The sequence below is a fragment of the Artemia sp. Qi Xiang Cuo genome, chromosome 1 (genome assembly GCF_049724085.1).
Source record: "Artemia sp. Qi Xiang Cuo chromosome 1, ASM4972408v1, whole genome shotgun sequence".
Classification (NCBI taxonomy): Eukaryota; Metazoa; Arthropoda; class Branchiopoda; order Anostraca; family Artemiidae; genus Artemia; species Artemia sp. Qi Xiang Cuo.
The window spans coordinates 30,615,868-30,639,647 of NC_142794.1; the positions used below are offsets into that span (position 1 = coordinate 30,615,868).

Sequence of the window (23,780 nt, forward strand, 5' to 3'; positions counted from 1 at the left end):
TTTACTGTTTGATTTAAGCTAGCAGTAATTTGATCCAATCAGATTTTTCATAGAAATTTCTGGCTGGCTCAAATCAGCACTAGATAAATATCAATAATTAGTTAAATGTTATTGTGAATGGGCCTTTACCGAGTAATAGGGCAATAAACACCGTGAAAAAAAAATAGTTCTTTCTCCTTGAGTAACAGAAATTCATATTCTGCACCTTTTTAGTTTTAATTCTCAAGTTTGTTGATAAATCTCGTGGGAAGTTTTCCTTAAATACTCTGACTTGACTAATTTTTTTTTTATTCTTCAAGTCAAACATCCTTCAAGTCTTTGCCTTCTTCATTTTGGCGTTGCTACAAGGATTCCGACGCTCCAATCATCTAAGCTAAAAATTTAACTCTTTTTGTAATTGCTTTGATATTTTCTCCCTTTTCAGGAGTTTGTTAAACTTTGGTGTTTTCAGCTCTAGGATCTAAAAAGCTGTGACACATTGCCACAATCTTGCCCCACGAAACGCCACAGTGCGCCTCACCCTGAGGAAAAAGTGCCAATGCCTCTATGGTGAAAACAAAAACAACCCCTGAACTAGATAAAGACCATACCCACCCAGTTTCAAGAGAATGGCAGCTACTACCATGGAACCAGTAACTGCGGTTAGGTGGTTATTTACTCCCTAAAGTATATATTAAAGACTATGAAAGCTTAATAAGGCATGAGTGAGAGAATCTGTTGCCTCTCGGGTGGCTTCCACTGTCGTTCCTTGAACCGTTTATCTCAGTAGACATTTAACAACGAGACCAGTGCTAATTGCTTATTAGTTCAAAACAATAAACGAGGGGGCAAAATAACTATTGTTTATTTAACGTCTACGCCGAGATGGAAGCGGAAGGAAATGGAAGGGGACACATTCGGCGTTTTTTTTTTTTTTTTTTTTTTTTTTTTTTTTTTTTTTTTTTTTTACCGCTGATGAATGAGTGTGTTTGTAGAAGATAATATCATAAAGAAGAACTAAATTGGAAGTCATGGACGGTTTTTTTTTTCCTGGGAAGGGAGAGGACGAATGTAAAAAAAAATACTGGATGATTTGATTAGGGAGTGCCAAGAAATTCAAAGAATTTTGAAGTGTCTGGGGATTGGGCCCAAACTAGCCCCTCCTTTAGACCCTAATCAAACACTATTTATTAGAAATAAGTAAAATGAGCATAAATCAAATTTATGTGCCCTAAACTAAATAGTATTTTAACTAAACTTGAATTCATTTACGTTAAGAAAATTTCTACCTATTAGTTTTCAAAATAGACGAGGGGTATTACCTTTTTGAACCTAGGAAAACCAGAATCTTTAAAAATTCTCACCGAAAGCTGAAAAATGCTCAACTGGTCTTCAAGCTACAGGGCAACTCTAAAACAGCAATTCACCCTAGGGAATTGCTTATCTTACCAATTTTACTGACCGGGTTTTTATTTTACGGTAATTTTACAACAGTAGTTTAGGGAGGGGATATAAGCAACATATTAGATTGTCTAGTAGGTAGGTGAGATAACCGGAAAACCTGTTTGTAAAAATCGATTTTAAAGAAAAACTTTCGTTTCCACACATTAATATTAATTTTTGCGGGTTTTAAGCGAAAGAATAGCACTAAGAAATTGACGACGCTCTCTCCCCTCCCCCCATATTAGATCAGTCCACCATTTAAAAGTGTGATGCCAAATATTTAGGTTTTTGTTGTGAATATCTGTTTGTTTAGTGTTCACTATTCGCCTTCAGCCAGAATCAGGACTTGCCTTACACCTCTTAAGGCAAACACTCGTATCCTGATAGAATTTAAGCAAGTCATCCTTGGCTTTTATGTTCTGGTCCAATGATTTCCACCAATCAAATAAACTATGTTGCTCTTGTGACTGACTAACTTCTCATAAATACTTCCTCAAATAAGAGAGATTACAAGTAGCTATTGACTGACAAAATCAACCTACAACTTCAAAGAAAGATATCTAAATGTATGCATTTCCGGGAGGAATATTTCAACTAAAGAGTTACAAAAGATTTTTCCTAACGATGTTGACAACCATCAGAAGAATTTGTAATTGATGCATTAGAGCTGGTCAAGTTACTGCTTTAATCAACGACAAGGAAATATATCAATGTGTGTTTTTTTTTTGTTTTTTTTTGGGGGGGGGGGGGGTTCAAATCGGGTAAACCCTCTGGAAATGGCCCTGATCATAGATTTTATTTTTTTAGGATCAAGAACAGCGACTGGCTTTCCAGAAAGAGAAACAGCAAGAGCTCATGGAACAATTAAAAGCTCAGCTTCAAGACTTAGAGCAGTTTGCATATGAATCAGGTGATGCTGGGCCCCCGCAAATGCTAGTTATGGAAAGGCAGAAATTCATTATTGGTAAGTTATGTGCTCAGTAACGACTCAACGAAACGTCTTTGTTTCGATTTATTCTTCGTCGTAAAGCTGTGTTTAGTCATAATTAGTGTGTTTATAAAATACAAAAAAAAATGTTTTGGTTAGTATTATATAGCCTTATTTATATATTATTGTTATTATATTATGGTTATTATTTCTAGTTTTAACAGCCTATCACCGCGTACTAGTTATGGAAAGGCAGAACTTCATTATCGATAAGTTACTGGTTTATTAACGACTCGAGCATACAATTTGTTTTATTTTTATTCTTCTTATTTTTAGTCGTAATTAAAGTAGCTTATTTGTAAAATACAGAGAAAAAAATGTATATTAACAGACTTAACTTCTTAGGTTCATAATCCAGGCCTTAAGTGAAATTAATAAACTTGTTGACTAAACTTCAAATTCGAGTCCATAGGATTTTTGGTTATCTCCAGCTTCAAGCTGTAATTAGAATTTACATGACTGAATCAATAGCTTTAAAATATTAGTGCTACATAGATTTAAAATAATTAAAATTATGAAAGATGAATGTATCTGTACAAAAGGGAATAGGGGCAATCCTTCCCCCCTGACCTGAAAACTGTTTGGTAGCCTTCTGGAGGATGTACCTTTACATTCCAATTAGCATGAGTATATTAATAGTGTTGGAGAAGAAGCGATTGTGGGATATGATCCAGAGATTTGAGAAGTGAAACTGAACCGATGGTATTGTTTTCATAACAGTTACGTACTTGAAATTTTTGTGGGTTTGTAGGATAGCGTAAATTTGGTTTTAAACTTTTTATGAAGGATTTTTTTGCTGCTGCTGCTACTACTAACAGGTCACAGCAGCACCAAGCCATCTGAGGTCAACCTAGCTACATACGCTCTTCCCCCATCCATATCTTTTCAAAGGCTCTCTCTTTGCACCGTTTCAAGAAGTTCTGTTTTCCTTGAATCTTTCCTTTCGACCTCCTCCCACCCTATTCGAGTACGCCCCGCTTTGGTCCTTTTCTAGATTGGCCATAGAAGGTTGGCTGAAAATGTCGATCTTTGGTAATCTGTAATCCTTCATCCGCAGAGTATATGCTAGCCATCAGCCCTTGAAAGTGGGATAGAATCACATTGAGGGTAAGAAAACGAAAGTGCAGTGCCATTCATGGCCAGTTTCGAATGCCTTTTGTGAAAGGACTGCATTTTGTGCTATCAGTGCCCTCACTTGTATTGAAGACGCGTCTTAACATGGAGGGGGGGTCTCCTGCGCCCTGACAGATTTGTGACATTAGTGACATTATCACTTTGGTATGTAATTTTGGGATCTCAAATCCTTGAAAAAATCATCCGGTACTCCATACTTATCCTTATTTAAGGGGTCGGAACTATAAGGCCGGCTTCGTCGTCCTTTTGCAAAGTAAAAGCGTCAACTGATACTTACCTACTAGAGGATTCTAGAGGTAACTTATCTAATTTACGAAATGACACCAGATATCCCCATTGGCATTAGGGGCTTTGTTATGCACACCTTAACACAGAGAATAGACACTCTCCTATTAGCCTGACCTTGTTTTGTGAAGTTAAAAGCAGAGTGAGAATATTCCGTAAGATTAGTCTAAAAGACTAACCCTACCCCAAGAAAAGTCGAAACTCGCTTAGATCTTTTCGATTGTTAATTGATTTGCTTGAATTGTAATGAGGTTCTTTTTATGTTTTGACCCCCTCCACGGGAAGCGCAATTTAATTTTCCTTAGAACAGTTGAACCTTTTTTCATTTTTCTGACTGAGTCAAACGTTCAAGTGAATTAGAAATACATTATTTATTCTGATATAAGACTCTTCCCTATAAAACTAGAAAATACTTGAAAATCAAAACTTAGATAGTCGCGGTGGCTTTTCATTTACCAAATCTTCTAACTTTTAAATCGGCACCACAGTGTCGAAATATAAACCAACCCTAAACGTTTCAGCAACTGTATATGTTGCCACAGTTTTAGTGGTTACTACGCCAGAGGGCTTCACTACTTTTCTCATTATTTCAACTCAGTCTCCCAAAATACAGGCACCTTTTTGCTTAGAGTGAGAACAGCTTTACTACTTACTAGGTTAGAGGACTACACCTTACCATAATTCTCATTATTCCATCCTAGTTTCTACCATAACTTCCATAATTCTACCATCACAATTACCATATGGTAATTATAATTCTCATTATTCCAACCTAGTTTCTTAAAATAGATACGTCGTTTAAGCTTAGAAAGTTGACCGGGGATGGGGAAGTTTCAAAAGAAGTTGTGTAAAAAAAGCGTGGACCAATGTTATATTTTTTATAATCTTCATTATAATTAAGTCGTACTTTTCGAAATCGTTATTACGATTGATTGTGTTTTTTTTTTAATAAATATATTTTTTTTAACTTTCATTTTCATTGAGACAACAACTTGGGGACGGAAGAGCATGGGTTACCTTATAACAGCATTTAGCGAAATATCAATTATGAAATGTATGGAAAAAGAAAAATCTGGCAAAGAGTGAAGTATTCGAATCTCAAACTTAACTGCATAATTACAGGGAAACTTTTAAAAACAGCTAAGAGCACTTAAGTTTGAATAAGTTTTGCTGTAAATTATTCATAGTAGTGTCAAATGTACCTTTATTACGAACTTTGAATAATACACGTGCTGGTTATGAGTGAATATACTCCATAATTTGAAAAAAGGAGAGCCGAAGAGATAAATTTTAGGGAAAAGAAAAATTAAAGGATAAAGATCAAAGTGAAATAAAAAAGGAAAGAGCAAAAAAAGATTAAAACTGAAAGAAAAGAAAAAATGTGACGTAAGGGAAACAAGAGACAAAAAAAGAAAGATAGATTGAGAAAAAATAATGTATAAGATAATTTAAATTTTTTTGACTCGTATTTACTCGTATTTGACTCGTTAAATTTCAATTTATTGAATTTCTATAAGAAATTCCTATAAGAAATTCAGATAAGAACTTTACAAGAAGTTCAATAAGAAATTCAATTTATACTCGTTACATTGTGATTTAATCAATCGTTATTTTTTGTTCTTACAGAGGAACTACGGACGAGAATGAATTTAAACGTGGACAACATCGATAAATTGTCCCCAGAAGAACTGAAGTGTCAAGTGAACAACGCATTAGCGCAGGTAACTCTATTTATGATTAGTGGTAGAATGACTATGTTTCTGTCAATGTTGGCTCTTTAACTCGCATTCACAAATATTTTTCGTTAGGGGTGTTACTATGATCCGAAAATATCACAATAAGTGATACTCACACTTGCTTGTGATATTTAAATATGCTTATGATCCTCTCCCTAAGTTTAAAAGATATGATGGTGTAATTTTCATTAAGGTTCTATAACTTTTAGAGGGTCTTTCCCCCTTTTTTCGAAAATCAGCCAAATTTTCTCAGGTGCGTAACTTTTGATGGGTAAGACTAAACTTGATGAAACTTTTATATTTGAAATCAGCATTAAAATCTGATTTTTTCTGTTTTTTAGAGTTTCGGTTACCATTGAGCCGGGTCGCTCCTTACTTACAGTTCGTTACCACAAACTGTTTGATTAACTTAGTTTCGTAGAGATAAATGATTTTTTGTTCAATGAATTCAGCTTGAATCAATTTTTACTATCATATAAAGTATTTTTACTATCAGCTTTAATTAATATCAGCTTTAATTAGATGATACGTCAACAGTATCATCCAGTATCCGTATTCTGAACGATGATGGGTCACTCGTGAGTGCAAATGACGTCAACAATTACTTTACTGACATTTGTACATCCTTTCCTGCCCCAACTAACACTGAAATAGAGAGGCAAAAAGTGAAATCAGGAAGCTTAAGAAAATAAAAGTACTCCGGAGACCTATCACGAAGTCTGCTATTAATACGTACGGAATGTGGGTCGGTACTCACTGCTTCAGCGAAGTATACAACGAAAGCGATGTCAACAGGAAAGCAGAAATATTTCAGTCCCTACTCTATGAGAAATACTTAGAAGTTTTCCTGGAAAAGCAATTTGTCGTGAGCGAATCTGACAAGCCCTGGATCACTCCAAAAATAAAACAGCTGATTCGTGAAAAAACCTCTGTAAGGCAGTCAAGTGGTGACGCAACGTCGTTACGATTATTAAGAAACAAAATCGTTAGCCTTTGTCGCGAGGCAAGAAAGTCCTTCGGAAAATCCCTTTTGGACACTGAAATAAAAAAGGATCCCCGTAAATGGCACCGTCTAGTGAGGCAGATTGCTGGAAAAACAGTATCATCCAGTATCCGTATTCTGAACGATGATGGGTCACTCGTGAGTGCAAATGACGTCAACAATTACTTTACTGACATTTGTACATCCTTTCCTGCCCCAACTAACACTGAAATAGAGAATCTACTGTCAATATGCCCTGACGAAGGTGAAATCGAAATAGTTGAGTATCAAGTTTTCAATGAGCTGAACAAGTTGTGTCCATCCAGTAGCTCTTTTCCTGAAGAGCTACCTATAAGGTTAATACGAGAGTTCTCTCTTTTCCTTGCCAAGCCATTACTATCATATGATAGTACCAAGTACCATCATATAAAATGCTTATGATCCTCTCCGTAAGTTTAAAAGATACATATGTTATATTAATATGTGCTATTAATTGATGCAAATATTCTACTGCATTTTATATGGAGGGGAATAACTAATGTCCCCTTCTAGTCCTGAGAAATTTTAAATGTTCAAGAAAAAGTTGAAATTTTTTCAACTTGCAGGCAAGAATTTATCGTAAGTCTTTTGTTAATTGTGGGATTAAATTGTCATAGTATTAAAATGTCATGATCACTTTGCAAATATCATATCAAATGTGAGTATCATGCGAGTATCATGGTATCATACTCGTAATGATTTACTGGGGTCCGAATTTTCCTTGGCGTTTCATAGTTTCTTGTTTTTTAGAGTACATTGTATGACCACTTTTTGCACAAAGGAGCTATTTAGATGATAAAAACCACGTTTTCTAATAAACAGTCAATTGGCTACTATTTTTTTTTTAATTAGTTCAGCGATCTCCTTAAAAGAAATGAAATAAGAATATTTTTTAGCTTTTTATATAATTATATTTTATATAATTTATATAGATATTGTTGTATAATTTCATGTAATTATAGTCATATGGAAAACATTTTTTCAGGGATGTCAAAATGTATATATATGTATTTTTTGTAACAAGATTTGTAACATATTGAGTTTTTGTAATTATTAAGCCTGTTGAGGTTCAACAAAATTGTAAAAATTATGATTTAATGAAAATAGTTTATTTTCTTTAAATTGTTTCCCGTTTTCTAAGACCCTCTGGGACAGTCTTCGCTATAGAAACAAAATAAAAGCATGTTCGAAGTTCACGACTTGTAGACGGTTAATCTGCGTTCAACCATTATTCTTTATTGCATCCCTTTACTGATAAACTGGAAAAGCTAGATTTTCTAGTGCTTCTCCTGTAGCGCTGAGCTTTAATAACTCTCCCTCTTTAGAAAAGCTTTTTAGGGAGGCATTCTATTTAATGCCATTTTTTTCATTTTTTTTTAATAGTATAAAGGAAGCTAGAAATATAATTTGTCTTTATTCATGGTAGTATTTTTTAGCCTTTAACGGTTAGGTTTTAAACACATTGTCGCATTCTTTGACAGCTGCAATGTATTTGCATCTCTGTTTTGTGTGTCTCTACCAGGAAGAATTGATTTCTGAAGGGGTTCTTCCCTCCAGCCGTCAAAATTGCATTCCTTCCGCCTAATTTGATTTTTCTTTTTCTAAGGTTTTTAATTTTCTTTTATATTATGTGCAGTTTTTCGTGTTTGTTTTATGCATCTTGGATTTAGCATCCTTTGTCCGAGAAGACGAGGGTTCGAATCCCAGTGTACTCAATTATTTGGTTTTGTACGGGGGTCAGTGGCATGACTCTGTAAGCTCAGCCAGAGTCTACCCAGCTTTAAATGGGTACCTGGAGAAATCTGGGGAAGGTAAACAGGAAGGGTGTGCGAAAGCACAGAGAGGTTGGCCCCCCCCCCATTACACTTCCTGTCTGAAGGGTAAAGAAACGGAGATCAGCACCGCCGGTAGGGACTGTAAAGTCCAATGCCGTATTCTTTTCCTATTTACCTTTTATGCATCAGATTAGAAAGTAGTGGTTACCTATTTTTACACAGTTTGGCTACGTTACTAAATAAGTCTTTGAGAGTTACTAATTTTGAAAGTCAACCCAAAAATTGTCCAAATAAGATGTAAAAGCAAAAAATGGAATGAAATTAATAATGTTACGCTAATTGCTAATTTCCTTCAAAATCAGAGACCACATCTGGGCTATATTCTTGGGAGCTGGGACGGCAATTACTCTTAAAATATGCAAAAAAAAACACAGCAAATATTTTCTACAGCAATTCATGTTTTGGAAGTAATCTGTACCCGGTATCTCCCTCCGCTCCTCGCCAAGTCGCTGTCTAGAATTGGAGCTATTATTGAAAAGTTTTAACTGTTGTTCGTCCCCAATAAAACAGTTCAAACGGTTGAAGAGCTGAATAGCTACCTACTAAACTTTGAATAAATTCGTAGACTACTACCTTTGCTATAGTATACCTTTCTAAAATATCGAAGTTCCTTTTTTTTCTCAAGGACTTCTTACGCCTTTTTTGTTGGAGAAAATTTGGATGTGCATTTCATTCCTAGTTGACGGACCACGTCATTCTCCTCGATTTGATCAATTGGCCCACAAATAGATTGTACTAATAGCCAATCATTGCCTAAGTGGATTTCCTTTCCTTCTTCCTAACTTCAACATTCCCGTTATAATCTATAGTGAACAGAAACAATAGAAAATAAGACAAAAGAAATTGTACTCTTCAAAAGAAGAGATAAGGAAAATTTATAGTCGGTAGCTCATAAAGGGATTAATTATAGGCTGTTCTAAGAATCGAACAGTTCGTGGTAATGAACTGTAAGTAAGGAGTGACACGGCTCAATAGTAACTGAAACTCTAAAAAAACAGGGTTTTGATATATATAGATATGTCAAAAGAATTGGCTTGTTATGGTGATTCCAATATCTAAAATTCATTTAGTTTAGTGTTATCCATCAAAAGCTACGCGCCTGAAAAAATTTGCCTGTTTTAAAAAAAGGGAGAAACACACTCTAAAAGTCAAGGGATCTAAATGAAAATCACATCATCAGATTCAGCGTATCCGAGAACCCTAAGGTAGAAGTTTCAAACTCCCATCTGCAAAAATGTGTAATTTTGTATTTTCTACCAAAAGAAAGATCACGGATGCTTGTATATTTTTTTTTTCCCCAGGGGGGATCGTGTCGAACCAATAGTCCTAGAATATCGGGCAAGGGCTCATTTGAACGGAAATTGAAAGCTCCAGTGCCCTTTTTAAGTGCCCAAAAAGATTGAAGGGCAATTACCCCCCCCCTCCCATACTCTTTTTTCTCAAAGTCTTCTGATCAAAATTTTCAGATAACCATTTTGTTCAGCATAGCTGAAAGGCCCAATAACTATGCCTTTGAAGATAACATGACCCACCACAGTCCCTGGGGAAAGGTATTCAAGTTGTAAATTTTGCCCATTGTTTACGTATAGTGTTTGTTTTTTGGAAGTATGTAGACATTTGCAGGGTGGGAGGAGGGTGAATTTTCTACTTGGGGGATTTTCTACGGGGAGAGTTTTCCGTGGGAATGGAAGATTTTTTTTTTGGGGGGGGGGATAAGCTTTCCAGGGGAAATTTTTGACTGGGGGAGAATTCCTGAATTTGCCAGACTTCCTATACGGTTTTCTTTTCTTTTTGCCGACTCAGTTTTACATGTGCAGATGTTAAGGGGAATTATCCCGGGGGAAATTTTTAATGGGTTGGAGTTTTCTAGAGTATCTTCCCGTAGCAGGGGGGATTTTTTACGGGAGAAATTCGCCATAGGGGAGTTTTTCAAGGGATAGATTCCCCAGAGGGAATTTTCTTCGGGAGTAACTTTTTACTGGGAGGAGGGTTATTTGCAGGAAAACTTTTCCACGGAGGAGGGGATTTCGGCATGATTTAAAAGATAATCTTTTCAAATGAAAGTGCGCTAAGAAAAGTTTTCACCTGGAACCGTCCGAAAGAAATTTTTCACGGGGAATTTTCAGCTAGAATGGAATTGTCTGAGAGGAATTTTTATAGCGGGGGGGGGGGATATTTTACGTAGGAGTCACTTTCCAGGGAGGGATTGTCTGCTGGGAGAAGGAATTTTCAATGGAAGAGGAGCCAGAATTCCCAAAAACGATCAGAAATTAAATAAAAAATAAGTTTTTCCAACTAAAAGTAAGGAGCAACATAAAAAATTATAACGAATGGAAGTTATTACTTATATGGGGGGCTGCCCTCTCCTCAATACCTCGCTCTTTACGCTAAAGTTTGCCTTTTGTCCGAATTCTTTAAGAACGACTCCTGGAACACATGGGCCTTTTAATTAGAATAATAAGGATTTTAAATGTTCTAAGAAAAACTTTAGCGTAAAGAGCGAGGTATTGAGGAGAAGGTCCCCCCCATCCCTCATATAAGTAATAATTTCCGTTAGTTTTAGGTTTTGATGTTGCTCCTTACTGTCAGTTGAAAAAAAAAACTTGTTTTATTTACTGATTTTAAGCATCTATGAAGTCCCATTTTAATGCTATTGTAATAATTTGTTTAATATGTTTTTTAATAAATAATAGTAATCTAAGAGAAGCAGTGATTCTTAATGCTGATAATAATAATGTCCTGAACAAAAGTACCGAAAGTCCAATCCACTTTGCCAAATTCAATTATTTTGTTTTGTCTTTTGAATAAAAAAAAACAAAGTTGCCATAAATTACAAGAATGTATTTCAAATTTCATGCCTTTTTAATAATAATAATGTTGGTTATTTAATAAATATTAATTATCAATATTGCTTATTGACCTATTCAATAATTCTTTAAGATACAATTTTAAAATTAAAGATACGGCATAGCAAACCGTCAAGTGTGGTGCATGCGCGTTTGTCTCTTCGCCATTGTCTTTTTCCAAAATTTTGTTGTTGATTGCTTATTTTTCTCTTTCGTCTTTTTACTTCACAAGTATACGAATATATGTGAGAGGAATAAATAAGCAATCCAGTTCATAAATTGTAATTTAGTAATAGTTACAATGAGAACCATATTAATAATAATAAATAGTAAGTTCAGGTGGCTAGAATAGGTTTGAAAATTAATGTTAAGAAGACCAAGTCGCTAAGGCTAGGAATAAGTGAAGATGAAAAGGTGACGTTGGGTAACGAAAAGATTGATCAGGTGGACAGCTTCACTTACCTTGGTAGTATTGTTAGTAATGACGGTAAGAGCAGCGAAGATGTTAAAAGTAGAATAGTCAAGGGTCAGGGTGTTTTTTCACAGTTAAAAAAAAGTTTGGAAAAATAGAAAGATAAGTCTGAAAACCAATATTAGAGTATTGGAAGCCACAACGATGACAGTGGTCAAGTATAGTTGTGAAACGTGGGTGCTCCGAAAAATACAGATAGATTTAATAGACGTTTTCCTGAAACATTGCTATCAGACTGTTCTGGGTACCCGGCTGACTAGCCGTATCTCAAACAGTAAGCTGGACAAAAAATGTGGTTCAATCCAGCTTTTCAGGGCTATAATGAAAGAAAGGTTGAGATGGCTAGGGCACGTTCTGCGGATGAAGGAGACAGATTGCCGAAGACTGTCCTTTTCGGCCAACCTCCTAGGGCTAAACGGAAAGCAGGACGTCCTCGTCTGGGGTGCGAGGATGTGATAAAGAAAGATTTAAGGGAACTGGGAACTTCCTGGGAGGGTTAAAAAGGGAGGTTTTGAATACTTTGGGATAGAGGAGTAGCGTGTGTAGCTGCGTTGGCCTCAGGCGGCTTGGTGCTGCGGTGAGATGTTAGTAGTAGTATTAGTAGTAGTAATAATAATTATTCGCTTTTTAGAAGTAAGTATCAAAAGACCAATCTGTGGTGTCAATTTTCCAAAATGTAAAGTGGTGCAAAATTTATTTTTCAAAATCTGGGGAAGTATACTTCTGATTTTTTCCAAGAAAAATACCAAAAAATGCATTTTCAGAAGGAAATACAAAAAAGGCATGTTTCAAAATCTAGGGGAGAAACAATGGGGCAAGCACTTCCCTGGAACCAACTGACGTTCCTGTGGTATATTAATATAGAATTAATTTATATAGAATTAGGTATATAGAATTATATAGAATAATAATTAATTAATATAGAATTAGGTTTACAGAAAGTAGTTATACAAGCTAATGTAAGTGGGTGAGAAATGCGTTTCAGACTTCAGAATGTCAATTAATAAATTGGATGAATGCTACGAGAAAAATAGGAATTTGTTAAATCGGTTAATTAATACAGTAACAATAATTATTATTACAATTTGAGTGTATTTCTGATCTATAACAAGTAATTCATATGTTGTAAGGTTCTATTCAGTTAACTGATCTGGTTACTGTAAATTAAGCTTGTTAAGAAAAGTTCTGCAAAAGAATAGAGGCCATTTACCATACATCGATAGCATTAATACAGTGGTTGCCAAAGTTGACTGGGCTCTTGCCCATCTAACAAAAATTTCCGATCTTGGGACCCACCTTCTTGCTGTTTTGAAGAAAAGAGGTAGAAAATACTATACTCTACAACTAGATGAGTCTACCGACGTGCAAGACCCAGGAAAAATAGCAGTGTGATTACGAGAGTTCTTGAACTAAGTCCGTTTACTTTATGTACACACTATAGCCTTCATAGAGAAGCTCTGGTTTCCAAAGCATTGCCCGATGATTCCAAAACAGTAGTTGGTATAATTGTAAAAATTGTAAACTGTATTAAAACAAAACCCTTACAAGTCCGCCTATTTCAAAAACTGTATAAAGAAATGGGTTGCCGCGATGCATCTCTTCTTCTGCATACAGAAGTTTGCAGGTTATCCAGGGGAAAAGTACTGGCTCGATTAGTGGAATTGCGTAGTGAAGTTACAATTTACTTGGAAGGAAAACTGAATATATAAAACATCTACTGGACGACGAAGTCATTCTCAAGCTCCCTTATTTGGCGGATGTTTTTTTGCAAACTAAACGAATTTAATTTGTATTTGCAAGGTTGAAATGGATCTGACATTTTTGCAATTCCCGATAAAATTTGAGCGTTCATGAAAAAGCTTATGCTCTAGAAAAGTTGCATTGATAATAGGAAGCATTATTGTTTTGAAACACTTAAAAATTTTATTACTGAAAACCAAGTATGGCCTAAGATGAACATTCTAGAATTCCAAATTCCAGTCATTCCAAATTCTGGAAATTCCAATCATTTATCACTGTTAAACATAATTTTGACGACTATTCTGGGGAAGAGATGAAAAATCTTGATTCCTTGTTGAATTGGTAACCCATATCGAGACGACTTACCAACTAGTATGTCAACAAAAACAAATAAAGAACTCGTTGGTTTACAAGAAGATACGTCACTGAAAAACAGTTTTAATCTCAAACAGTTATCGAAATTCTGGCTTTCAGTTGCTAATAACTATCCTTGCCTGTTTGATGAAGCTATGAAAGTCCCCCCCTCTCTTTTAGCTCATATGTATGTTAGGCCAGATGCTTGGCTATGGTTTACATTAAAACTAAGTACAGAAATAAATTGGATCCATCAAACTCACTACGATTAAACGTAACTAAAGTTGAAGTTGATGCTGAACTGTAATGAAGAAAAATCGGAAATAAATACACGCTTCCCATCGAAATAACTTTAAAAAAAAAATTGCTGGTGTATTTATGTAAGTAATAAAAAATTATTTAAGTTGTGTTTCTATTTTAACAATCTTTCATTCATATTGGTATTACTTGTAAAGTTTTTTTTCCTCATTTCAATTAGAACAAATAAGTTCCACTACTCGCCACTACAGACACTGAGTACTAACAATATTAACGCTCGCGACTTCATTAACAATAACCAGGCTGAATGCATTAATTCAGCATATCAGAAACATACAAATAGGGCAAATAAACGTTAAACTATTTGTATTGGCATATGAACGTTTTGATTGTACAGAGATGTTCTATACAAAGGAGACCTCACCTCAGCCTGCTTGCCTCACCTTAGCACCGTCACATCTTACCTCCATACGATGCAGTAAATGCCTGAACTAGGTCAAATTTTTGTATGTCAGTGTTGGAAAGATCTATGCCTGGGGTTCCATTCAAATTTTTCCGTAATAATAGTTCCGTACATAAGTATAGTGCTAGAAACGGGGATAACCTTGTAGTTGAGCATGGGCAGACTACCTGGGCAGGATCTGCTATTTGTAATTTGGCATCGAGCGTTTGGGTATTAAGTGGGTATTTGGGTATAATGCCGGTGAGTATTAAGTACATATATAGCAATTTAAAAATGGACTGATAAAGTATCTATTTGAGGGGAAGACGGTGAAACGTAGGTTCTATGGTCTTATTCGGATCGATGGATTTATAATATTCAGTTTTTTTCTGGAGTTTTTAATTTGAATTTGTGGATATTAATTGCTGTAGTCGTTCTTTCTTCTTTGGTGGCTTGGTAGCTATTTTAATTAGTGTTTTTTTTTTTTTTTTTTTTTTTTTAAAATTCAAATTTATGTTCATTTTTTAAAATCACGTCACGATTTAGACCCTAGAGCCTTTGATATAGGGATACATAGTCCCCTTTTTCTCTTGATTCTGTAAAATATAATAGCACTAAATGGTCTGGCCATAAAAACTTAGAGTAAGAGAAATTTTGAACGTTATTTTTTCTCTGGTTTGAAAAACAGACACTTGCTATTTAGAATTTTTTTTAACCGAAAAGTAGCCAATTTTAAGAATATAGGACAGCATTAGACAAGGGCATATTCCGGATTTTATGTGTGTGGGGGTGTTATTATTTTTTGGGGGGAGGGGACACAAAAAACTGTAACAAACGCGTCAAAATTTGTTTAGATGCATTTTTGTAACGTTTTCACGATTCTGAGAAAAATCGGGGAAGGGAGGTTCAAACCCCGTACTCTGCCCTCCTTGAATACGGCCTTGGCAGCAGAATAAGACATCCCTTTTCTTTGTTACTTTTTTATGTTTCTGAGGTACGTATTTTCTGTTCCTTTGTTTTTAAAAAACAACAGAATATTGTCCGTACTTAGTTTAGAATTTCAGGCTCCTATCTACAATATCAAGAATGTAAGTGTCTGAAAATTTTCAAAAGGGTGGATATCTCCTCCTCAATTAGGATTTATCTTAACTTTAAATTCTAAAAAAAAGGAGATTCTCACGAGTATTCTATCGATTTGTTTACCCCTCTTTTTGCTTTTAGAATACATTAATTCTTCAAATGAACTAAATTAAAACCTACAAAATTTAAGCCCTAGTTTAGAGCACAGTTCATATAATTATCCAGTAAGCTTATCGCAGATCATTTCTGGTCTTTGTTCTTGGTGCGAACAAAAAGCTCCTCCCACTTCTTTCTGCATTAGCAGGTTAGTACTTGTTTCCAATTAGATCACAGTCTGACTTATCTACCCATGAAAAGATCGCGGGTTTCTACTTGTTTCCGATTAGATCACAGTCTGACTTGTCTACCCATGAAAAGATCTGATGCCGCCTATGTTTCTATCTGCAAAAACGTTCTCCGGAGCACTCGCACCCCGGTCCGGGTTTTTATAATGGGAGAGATAGAGAATGATCATACTGGATAATTATATGAACTGTGGTTTAGAGCCTTGAGAAATCCCATAAAGGTGTCTAGTTTTCATATTGTAAGTTTACTTAGAGCTAGTTTTCATGTATGAAATCAAATATATTAGTTTTGGGACTTTTAAGTCAAATTAAATAAAGAATTCTGATGTTTCAAAATTTTTCTTTTCCAAAAAAATTTTGGGTTGATAGATTTTGATTTTTAGTTCGTTCAAATATTTCAACTTCACGATAGGCATTTTATCAACACGAATCGTAATAACAATTAACATTTCTAAAATCGTTACTGTAGCTAATGAGTTGCGTGTGGCATATCGTCCTGGTTGTATTTCTTTTCTCTGTGTACTCTTTTTATTTTTTATTTCTGACTTGCACTTTGTACATATAATACAAATTTTACTAATATTTTTGCTTACTAACCAATGTTTGTGAATCATTTTTAGCTGGTGGATCCGTTAAAGGTGAAAGACCAACTACTTTCTCAACTGAGAACTCAGGTCACTGATTTGGAAAGGTTTATTGAATACTTACAAGGTATATTTAAAGCTTAAATGTTGCACAAGCTGTTGCTGCTTTTTTCAGCTTGACTCATTCTCATTTGCTCATGATTCATAGTCTGCTTGTCAGGTTTGTAATAATTTTGCTTATTTATATGATTTTCATTGTTGTTTCATTTCATAAATATGTACTAGATTACTCTTAATCATGCTTTTTGTATTTCATTGTGAGGCCTTAGGCTATATTGTTTATATGATTTTCTTTTTTATTTTATTTCAAGACTATATACTAGATTGTGTTTAAGTCTGCTTCTTGTCTTTTTTTCATTTTAACCTGTACATTTTTAGTTTTTTTTTCTTTTCTTTGATTGTCATTTTGGGAATTTTAAACATATATACTCATAACTATAATATTACCCCCCCCTCCCAAAATTTGCTTTATTGTTGTTAGTTTGCTCGTAAGGTTTATTTTTTTTTAAGTTTTTATTTTATTTTATTTCAGGGCTGTATACTAGACTATTTTCAAGTATGCCTTTTTTGAGACGTTAATGTTTTATTTTATTTTTCTTGTGTGCTTCGACTGTCTTTTTGTGGATTTTAAGCATATATACTCGTACCTAGAATATTAACCAAAAGAATTTCCAGTATGTACGGCAACTCATGTGCCTTGTAATTCTTTGTTTGCTTTTAAGGTTTTCATAATTTGATTTTATTATTATTTATTTCAAGACTATGGACTACTAGATTACATTTAAGTCTGCTTTTTGTCTTTGTTATTAACTTTTGAGCTGTTAATGTTTTTTTTTTTTTTTTATTCGATTGTCTTTTTAGGGGTTTATAAACTTATATACTCTTGCCTATAATGTTAACCGAAAACTTTTGATGTTGTTCATTCGTTGAACTTGAGGTTAAGAACGAGCAAAATTTATCCCCCCCCCCCTGAAAACAAGAGCCGCTTTTGATATTTAACACGTGTTCCTTCACATATAAAACTAGTAAAACTTTAAATGATGCTTTTATTACATATTTGGCTTTTACTCTATTAATTTTATCCACGTGATTATTCTAATAGAACTGTTCATTTGATCAAATTTGCTCATTTTTTCATTGATGGATTTGTATCGTAGTTAAAATCAATGCAAATCCTGGGGGTGTAATTCTTGTGAAAAATGTAAAGAAAAAAATATCTTATTTATTTTATATATGCCAAATGTTGCATATTCTTGGGCATCTGGTTAACCTGTTTTCTATTAATTGTGAATGAAAATTTATGATTATTAGTATTTTGAATTTTTGAATCAATATTATTTTATTAATATATTTGCATGGTGAAATGAAGTCCAATCTCAGTAATGACTATAAAAAAAAACGACCAGTGCCGACATTGCGTTTCATCTAAGAAAAAAGGTCGAGAAGAAATATTAAATTAGTGCAAAAAAACGAAATACGTAAAATCACAATTAAAACAATAAAAGAGAGTTAGTTGTTCAACGACAATATGTTGAAAATATTTATTTGAATCAACAAAAACCAAACAATGTTTAAATATACTAAAAAAGAAAAGAAAAACACTTAACAAATTAGCTAATGAAATAATAACTGATTTTATTCACAGTTTTATCAATATTTTTACTTTGTTATTGTAAAAGAAGGGATAAAAATTGTTTTATTTCTCTCTGTCTATTGTATCATATCGATATGGGCTATTTCAAGTTGCCGTTGAGAAATGACAAGGCGTGAACTATTTTAGGGGAAAATACCAACAGCCCCTAAATCTTTTCCTGCCCAGTATCACTCTCTGACTTTTAATAGGTGGTGAAGAATACACATCTTGCAAGTGTTCTTGTACGTGCCCTGTTCATGGAGCTGTTCCTGCAGTAGTTACTGCCACTTCAAAAGGTTTCGGTTCAAAAACCAAGGCAGGGGAAACATCTTCAAGAGGAAGGGGGAGAGCAAGGCCAGTGGGTGAGGTGAGTGAAGTTTGTATATTTTTTGATGTCCTAATTGCTTAAATGACTTAGAAAAAACACTAATATGCTATCATGCTTAGCTTAGAAGGGAATACAAGTGTCGTTAATTTTAAGCAGAAACGCTGTACTTGGTTAAATGTTGCTTAATGTGTCAAAAATAGACTTTATATTAAGTAGATTAGACTGGTGGCTTCGTTAGTATTCTCATTGAGGTAAACTGTGGTATCTTGAAATGCTGTTTTTGGGTAAAGCTCTTACCCTATATTCCACTTTCTACTTTTTTTTGGAAAACCCCCACATTGAATAACATAAATTATTTGCCAAAGAAATATAGGGGTTTTGTAGATGAAAGTTTCTTTGAATTGAAAAAGAGGAAGAACAAAAAAAAATTTAAAATAAAATATCCACAGTTACCACAGTTGAACCTCAGTTGTGGTTCCACCTCAGTTGAACCACAATTGAGGTTCAACAGTAACCACAGTTGAACCTCACAGACAATGCAACGATTGTATTTCATGCTTGGACACCAGGACGATAACATAAATAACTTGACCTTGGAAATGTTCTTCGCTGGTCAAATTAATTTGTCCGTATCAATTTTTCAGACCAAGATGTGCTTTTCCGGGTGTATTTTCCCAAAATGTTTCAAGCTTGTGAATCTGCGTTTTGTTCAGGTATTTTTACGAAAAATCAGCTTAATTCCATAAAATCGCATTGTTCTCCTAAAAAACATAAGTTGTTTGGTATTGTTGTTAACATTTTTGTTAAGTTGTCTTAAACATAAAACATAAGTCAGGTTTCTCAAGGAGTCCTTTCACGTTTATCATAAATAGAAGACACATTCTGTACTCTGACGGTGACATTATCTTACCTTAAAAATAAGGTGAAGTCTAGTCATAAAAGGGGTCAGGGTTTTTCGAGGTAAGCATGCACGATTAGTGCGGCAGTATGCATACCTTCAAGCGATTTGTAAACAAAACATTAAATAAACAAATAATCTAAGTGTTTAATTACTGTGAAAACTGCACGTTAAGACAATCACCAAATCGCTTAGGACTAAAAGAAATATGCATAACTGATTAATTATTCCGCCAGGCCTCCCCATGAGATACCAATACAAACATGAAAAAAAAGTTTTCATGTTTGGCAGGGAGAGCCGTAACTCTAGGAGCTGCGTTTCATTCACCCTAGAGCAATTAGACTTTCAGGTAAGGATATATTATACAATTATGCTATGGAAATGTGTTTTCAGATTGGTGTGAACCATCCTAACCTTGAAAAAATGATAACGCTTGGCTTAAATTCTGGTCCTGATAGATGAACTGTGTCTGCTTCTTCAGACTTGGCAGTGTTGGTTTCCTTGGCTTGCAACAGGTTCTAAGGGAATCTTATTTTATTACAAATGTTACGTCAATATTAAAAAAAAAATATTTAATCCTTATAAACAAGGAACAGGGAGAAGTATGAACTTGTCTGGCGCCGCTTTCAAGAATTCTCAGTAATAAGAAACAGTAATACACATACACTTGAGACTAGTTTCAAATTAAGGTAATGTAAGTTTAAATTAAGTAACTTTAAATTAAAACAAATTAAATTAAGTAAGTAATTCAAGTTAATGATAAAAAAGCTTTTCAGACTTGTTTGGTCAGTGTTTCTACTTCAGCGTTTCCGCGTTTCCAAAACTTAAGTGTTTCCACTTATGGAATAATTTTTGTTCGTTTTAAGTTCTAATATTACGCCTTACTTTCAGTTGAAAAAAACTCGTTTTTTATTTAATTTGTGATCCACTTCCCCCCTCCCATAGAAAATTCCTCCCCTAACAAAAATCCTCCACGGACAGTTCCTCCCAGACAAAATACCCCTGGACAATTCCATCATAGGAATTCCCCCAGAAAATTTCTTGCGGACGATTCAGTCTGAAAAATTCTCCTTAACATACTTTCATTTGGAAAAGACTTCGATTTCAAATATTGCCGAAAATCTCCACTCCGTGGACTTTTTTTTCTGATATCTCCCCCCCCCCCCGCCGTGGAAAGTTGCTCCCGTGTAAAACTTTACATGGAAAGTTTCTCCTGCGGAAATTTTCCCCAGACTTGCTTTCAGTTGTAAGTCTATTCCTGAAAGCGTAATCAAGTAGCTGAACAACTTCCTGGTTCACAAGAGGCTATTCTTCTTGAAAAAGGGAAGGGTCCCAGGTAAGAGCTTGAAAGCACCTTCTAGTTGGAGCTAGACTAGGTTGGCCATGCCGGTTACTTTGTGTAGCGTTAAACTAGTCATGATCTTGAATCTTATTGTCCGCAGATTAATTCCCAAAAGCTTCAGTGCAACAGAAGTATGACTTTTCCATAAACAACTTCCGACTTCCACTAACACATTAAAAATGAAATCGCGTTCGCACGTGAAGTTAAGATGACTTTTGTCATCAGCCACAGAGAAGAAATGTTCCAGACATCGGTGCTTTATTTTTATCTTGAGAAAGGAGACCATCTTTCTAGCTTCATGAATAAGAGAATATTTTCCCAAGAAGATTTGAATATCTGAAAAATGTGAATAGTTTGTAAAAAAAAAGTCTCTTCCATTTGTCACAACTGTTGGGTTATTAAATTAGCGGGACATTTGACCGGCAAAATACTGAGAGACATTCATCGCATTGGATCGCAATTAAAATCACGAAAATGACAAAAAAAAATTATTGATCCACCAGTAGCTTATAGAGCTTAAGAATGAATGGAATCCAATTTCTTACGGTGTGATTTGAAAGTGGATTGCCAAACAATAAGAAAATATTTGAGATGGGGCTTTATATAATCTGAATTATTCGGATCATGTTTGCCAAATTCAAGGATAGTTAGATCGATTCTAGTCTAATTGACAGCCTTTTAATGAAAAGTAAAAGCTGATCTGACAGTGCGTGCCAGAAGGTCCTAACCTATTACTAGTCAACTTAATTAAACTTTATTGTTCATTGGAAAATAATATTTGGCTTTGACAGAACCTTATTTTGATGATTACGAAAATATAATCATTGAGAGAATTTAATAATTTTATAGTAGCTTTTTTAGAATTAAGGACATAACGACAACAAAAAAAACTTAAAAAAAAAATTTGTTGTGTTGCCAGTGCAAATTCCTAAATTACGCTATTTCCTAAAAATCCATTCTTCCTAAAGTGCACTATTGCAAATTTCAAATGTGCTTGCTGAAGAAATACTTTCAAAGCACAATTGGTGTTTCTACATTACCATAGTTTTTTTTCTTTTTTTTAAAAGTAGTCTGATTCACTTGATATATTTTTTTCTGTTTTTCGAAGAGGTTTTCTCTATAAACATAGTTTTAATACTTTACATTACTTTCCTGGTGCAACTTTTATGCCGATTTTGCATATGGATTGATCTTTTCTTTCTTCTGTCAAAGTTTCCGTATATTATCTGATTTTGTTAAATTTGCCTAAGTTGTGGTATTAGAAAAAAGAAGAAGAAAAAAAAGTTTCTAAAACCTATGATAAAAATTATGTCAGGGTTTGGAAATTATACAGAAAATATTTTATCGAAAACTTCAATAACACTTTATCTGAAGAGGAACTATATTTACCACAACTAAGTATAAGACACCAGAGGTTCTGCTGAACAAGAAAAAATATGTTATATACAACATATTACCTATCTACTAATATGTTTTTGAAATGAGCATAAAACATTGACGTCCAGAGATTAAGACGATGCAGGCGTTTGGGAAGAACTTTGGTCTGAGATCCAAAAGTGTACAATAAAATTCAAATGTTTCGTTTTTATTGAACGCTGTTAACACAAATATTAAAGGGAACAGCAGCCATGCTAAGTGGTGTTCTACCCAGAAGGCCAAACGCCCCAGATTAGGCCTGGATAAGACTGTAAAACATGACTTATAATCCTAAGAAATTTTATGGTATGTGGTAAAAATAGAAACTTTAAAAAGGATGAGATAGAGAGATTTGTCTTCTGGCTGTTTACTGCTCAGTTGCGTCTGTAGTTTCAGTTCATCTGATTTCTGTATCATTCCAAAATTACAATTTTCTACAGGAACAACAATTGTGAAACATTATATATTTTTTATCCAGGAACATAAATAAACATATAAAAATATTAGATGCATAATGAATATAACTTGTTTTTTTAGTATAACCCAGAAACAAAACACCAAAGCTCTGAATGACACAATAAACAGTCCCTTAAACCACGAAAATCGAGAGTCAGCAAATCAAAAGTGAAAATAATGTTCTTTGTCTTTTTCGACAGCAAGGGAGCGACTCGTTTCGTTCCTCGCATTCGTTCGCAACACAAATTCGTTCCTCAGCAAAAAACAGTTATCGCTACCTAATTCTTGAATATGCTGGAAAGACTCCGAAAAAGACCGCCAAAACGAGAAAAGACATCTCCACAACCTGGCACCTCCACCGCGACAATGCTTACCACGTTACGCTGCATGTCCGCGAGTTCCTGGTCAAACGTCAAGTGTCGACCCATCCCCCCCCTTTTGTAATAATGCAGCCTCAGACGATTTTTCCTGTTCCCTCAGATTAAGGTAATCCTGAAAGGAACCTGTTTCTCGTCCGTAGAAGAGATCATATCAGCCGTGACAAAGACGTAACGTTCGCGGCCGAATCAGGGAAAGAAATATGTTGAGCCCCAACGAGAATACTTTGAAGAATTTGAAGTGTTTGTGCAAATCTGTTCGATAAATAAATTTTAAAATATTGATTTTATTACTTTCGGAATGCCGCCATAAAATGTGTAAAATAATAGACAATATAAACTGTAAAATGTTTTTTACTTATTTATTAAGTTTGCATTATTATTTTATGTAATCGTTAGAATCTATTAAATTCAATTGGTTTTGTTCCGTTTGTTTTTGTTTTGTTTTTTGTATTTTTTCTTACAGAAACGGCAAGAGACGGTGAATCGTATTTCACACCTTTTGCAAATGTTGGTAGCCTCACAGCTTGGATGTGGTGTAGGTGAAGCCTCTGATCTTCTCTCATCTAGGTTAAGGCCTACTGCGAAGGGTAATCACTGGGGGTAAGTTACAACTTTCCATACATTTATCAGTTCCTAACTTACTGTGCAATAATTTCATTTGTTTAATTCTGATTTAGTGTGTTTTTGCTTCATTATACTTTATATTTTATTTTGAATTAGAGTCTG

The 23,780-nt window shown here is 34.6% G+C and overlaps 1 protein-coding gene across 1 annotated transcript in view; it reads left to right on the top strand.

The window, feature by feature from the left end:
- LOC148956203 (RUN domain-containing protein 1) overlaps window positions 1–23,780 on the top strand; it is a 134,517-nt gene that overhangs the window by 30,753 nt on the left and 79,984 nt on the right. The window contains exons 4-8 of the mRNA XM_089094487.1: window positions 2,230–2,386; window positions 5,456–5,550; window positions 16,578–16,668; window positions 18,444–18,601; window positions 23,518–23,654. Of these exons, the coding sequence (XP_088950613.1) occupies window positions 2,230–2,386; window positions 5,456–5,550; window positions 16,578–16,668; window positions 18,444–18,601; window positions 23,518–23,654 (638 nt within the window). The remainder of the gene's footprint in view (window positions 1–2,229; window positions 2,387–5,455; window positions 5,551–16,577; window positions 16,669–18,443; window positions 18,602–23,517; window positions 23,655–23,780) is intronic.